This window comes from Numida meleagris, chromosome 3 (assembly GCF_002078875.1).
Source record: "Numida meleagris isolate 19003 breed g44 Domestic line chromosome 3, NumMel1.0, whole genome shotgun sequence".
NCBI lineage: Eukaryota > Metazoa > Chordata > Aves > Galliformes > Numididae > Numida > Numida meleagris.
Window position 1 is genome coordinate 24,893,456 of NC_034411.1, and position 3,260 is coordinate 24,896,715.

Here is a 3,260-nt window from a genome sequence, read left to right on the forward strand (position 1 = left end):
TACACAAGAAAAAAAAATATTACAAGTTTTGGAATTCAATTAAACAAGATATGCTCGTGTACGAAGTTTCAGATCCAAAGATGGCCGCCATTCTTACAAAACAAAGAGTGGTGAAATTTTGCTGTAGTCAAAACCCATCCCTACATTCAAATTATCACCTCAAGCATTAAGAGAAATACTCATTTGGTTGAGAAGTATTTAAGGCAAGCGTGGACCCTCCAGAAGGCACTGTGAGGCATAATACTGGGCACCCCAATTATTGCTACATCCGTTGAGACTACATCACAGTGTGAGTGGTGGAGTTAGGCAACAAGGAACACTTTTTGGTTACACTTGGAACAAGGCTGCGTCAGGTTCGCCACTTTGAAGTCTGATTGCCAAAAGTCAGTCTCTTGTTGTTGGTTTTCTTCTACTCGGACGGGCTACAACCATTTACATTCTAAAAAAAAAAAAAAAAAAAAAAAAACCCATAGAAATTCCTCAAACTACTTCCACAGCATCGAGACCGATTTCTATACAGAAACCATGCAATCTTTCAGATTTACGTAAACAAGGAAAGAAATTAATGAAATAAATATTACATACAATCTCTTAAATTAAGAATTTTACTCATTTACAATAAAATAACCAAGTGAAGTTACAAAAAGGCATATATTACTGTGAAAAGAACACACTCCACATTTCGCCGATTAATAATGGCAATCATAATTTAAACATAATAAAAGAATATATATCTATTGCTTTTCATCATACCCGATAAATACAGTATGAACAAATTACCAATGTATACTTTTCACAAGATAATAAATAAGTTAAATAGTTTCATATTGAGTTGTGTGCAGTGACTCATTCATGCAATCAACTCAAAACAGCTAAAAAAAATTAAAAAAAATCAGCAGTTATTCTCCAACAATTACAAACTAAACTCGGTCGAGTGCTTCCAAATAAAGCAACAACGAAAAGAAAAGTTGTTCTAAGCCAAACATCCACTAAGTGGTGGCAATGGAACCAATATTAAACTTTGGAATGAAGGTTTTAGCATTTGTTATAATAATAATATATAGATATATAAAAAAAATAGAAGGTTGTTATCAAGGCATATTCTTGGCAGGATGTTGGATTTCGCGCTGGAGAAGCTCGCGGTGGGTCCGGCCGCGTTCCCGGATGGAATGGTGCTGCTGGTGCGGATCAGAACTCGTCTCCGGAGAACGAGAAGGACAACCCCGAAACACAAATCCCCCTTCTTCCAAGGTCTCTCTAGAAAAATAGGTTTGTTCAGTTCGTGTCAGTCGCCCTTTTCGCAAGACGCTTTTCGCTTTGTTCAGCTCTCGGGTATACATGGATAGGTTACGCGTATAAAAAAAAACGACAACAGACAAACAGAGAGGGGGGCCGGCTCGCTCCCCGAGCCCCCTTCCTTCCTTCAGTCGTCGGAGATGGAGAGGCGGCTGAAGATGGGCAGGCGGCGGCCCGAGTCCAGGCCGGGAGACTCGGAGCCGCTGAGCGAGCCGGAGCTGAGCGAGCCGCTCAGGTAGCTCTCGCGGTCCGAGAGCGAGTCCGGCGGGCTGGGCGGCGCGTCGAACACGGGCGACTCGGAGAGGCGGCGCAGGGGCTGGAAGCTGAAGGGCGGCGAGGCGGGGGGCGGCGGGCAGCCCCCGGGCGGCGGCGGCGGCTGCTGCTGCTGGCAGCGGTAGTAGGCGGCGGCGGCCACGGCGGCGGCGGCGGCGAAGCCGGGCGTGTGCAGGGCGAGCGGCGCGATCAGGCTGCCCAGCTCCTGGCCCGAGAAGGCGAAGGCGTTGTTGGCGCAGGGCGGAGAGAGCAGCTCCTCGCAGTACGAGGCGGAGGCGGGCGGCGGCGGCGTGCGGGAGCCGCCGGGGCTCTCCAGCAGCGCGGCCTCCAGGCGGCCGCCGGGCGGCGGCGGCGGGGCGGCGCCGTGCGGGTGCGGGGGGTGGTGGTGGTGGTGATGGTGGGCGGAGAAGCCGGAGAAGCTGAGGCTGTGGTGCAGTTTGGGCCGCTCCCCGCCGCCGCCGCCCCGCGGGTGCCCGAAGCCGCCGCCCAGCGGGTGCTCGCGGGGCGCGAAGGCGCGGAGGTCGCCGGTGCTGCCGGCGGGGTGCGGGGCCGCGTGGTGGTGGTGGTGGTGCTGGTGCGGGGCGGCCGCGGAGGGCGGGGGAGCGGCGGCTGTGCCCCCGCCGGGCGCCGGGCGGCGCTCGTCGGCGTTGTGGATGAAGTGGCAGCGCGGGCCGTAGGGGCAGAAGCCGATAGTGTGGAAGGTTCTGCAGAGCTCGGTCTTGTACTTGGGGTGGCGGGTGAGGCTGCGCAGCTCGTGGAAGCCGTGGGCGAACTGGCACTTCTCGCCGTACTTGCAGGCGCCGCTCTCCTCGAAGGGGCGGCACAGCTCCGTCTTGTAGCGCGTGGAGTTGATGGGCGCCCCGCCGCCACCCGAGCCGCCCCCCTTGCCGGCCGCCGCCTGCTGCTGCTGCTGGAGCTGCTGCATCAGGTGCTGGCTGCGCTCGCCATTCTCGCTGAAGGAGCGGTCCCGGAACTTGTTTTCCTTGTTCAGCAGGGCCGTGGGGCTGCTGCTGCCGCCGCCCCCGCCACCGGAGCCCGGCTCCTTCAGGCCGCCGAACGAGGAAGACGAGGACGAGGACGAGGAGGAGGACGAGCTGGAGCCGGTGGGGCTGGGGAACTTGGCGCCGGCGGCCAGGGCCGGTAGGTTGCTGGTCGAGTGCCGCCGCAGGAAGCCCGGCGCGAAGCTGGAGCCGGAGGAGGTGACCGGGGTGCCCACGGCCTTCTTGTCCAGCATGCTGCTGAGGTTGGTCAGCGACTTCTCCGTCTGCGGGGCGGCGGGGCGGGAGAAAAAGAGCGGGTTGCAGCGGGACCGCACCGAGCCCGCGCCGCCGCACCGCCGAAGTCGGGCGGAGGGACCCCGGCCCCGAACCCGGCACCCCCCGGCGCCCCGCGCCGACCCCCGCGCCCCCCTTACCTTGCACAAGAAGTCGATGTCGTAGAAGGCAGATAACAGCGTCGTAGACATTTCTAGATCCTGTAATGGTCGGAAACACAGGAAGGACCGAACGATCCTGCTCTCCTCGGAGGGTTTGGAAAAGCCACGACGAGACGGGAGGGGGCCGCGTGCTTCGGAGCCGAAACGGTCCCGGCTCCTTCCCGGCGGGGCGGGCGGGACGGCGGGTGCCGGGCCGAGGCGGCGACGGCGGCTGCACAGCAGCGAGCGACCTGCGGGAACTCCGCGGCGCCCCGCG

General features: G+C 58.2%; 1 protein-coding gene across 1 annotated transcript; it reads right to left on the reverse strand.

Moving 5' to 3' along the window:
• ZFP36L2 (ZFP36 ring finger protein like 2) lies at positions 1,280 to 3,260 on the reverse strand. Its single transcript, XM_021392520.1, has 2 exons — positions 2,984 to 3,260; positions 1,280 to 2,833 (listed from the first exon to the last, which is right to left on the reverse strand). Exons 1-2 carry the CDS (start codon positions 3,032 to 3,034, stop codon positions 1,424 to 1,426), a joined length of 1,461 nt encoding a protein of 486 aa, XP_021248195.1. The 5' UTR covers positions 3,035 to 3,260; the 3' UTR covers positions 1,280 to 1,423.

Excerpts from the sequence above, each read along its gene's own strand:
- ZFP36L2 (XM_021392520.1), bottom strand. The coding sequence starts at position 3,034 with ATGTCTACGACGCTGTTATCTGCCTTCTACGACATCGACTTCTTGTGC. Across the intron at positions 2,834-2,983 it reads ACATCGACTTCTTGTGCAAG|ACGGAGAAGTCGCTGACCAA; the intron begins GTAAGGGGGGCG and ends GCCGCCCCGCAG.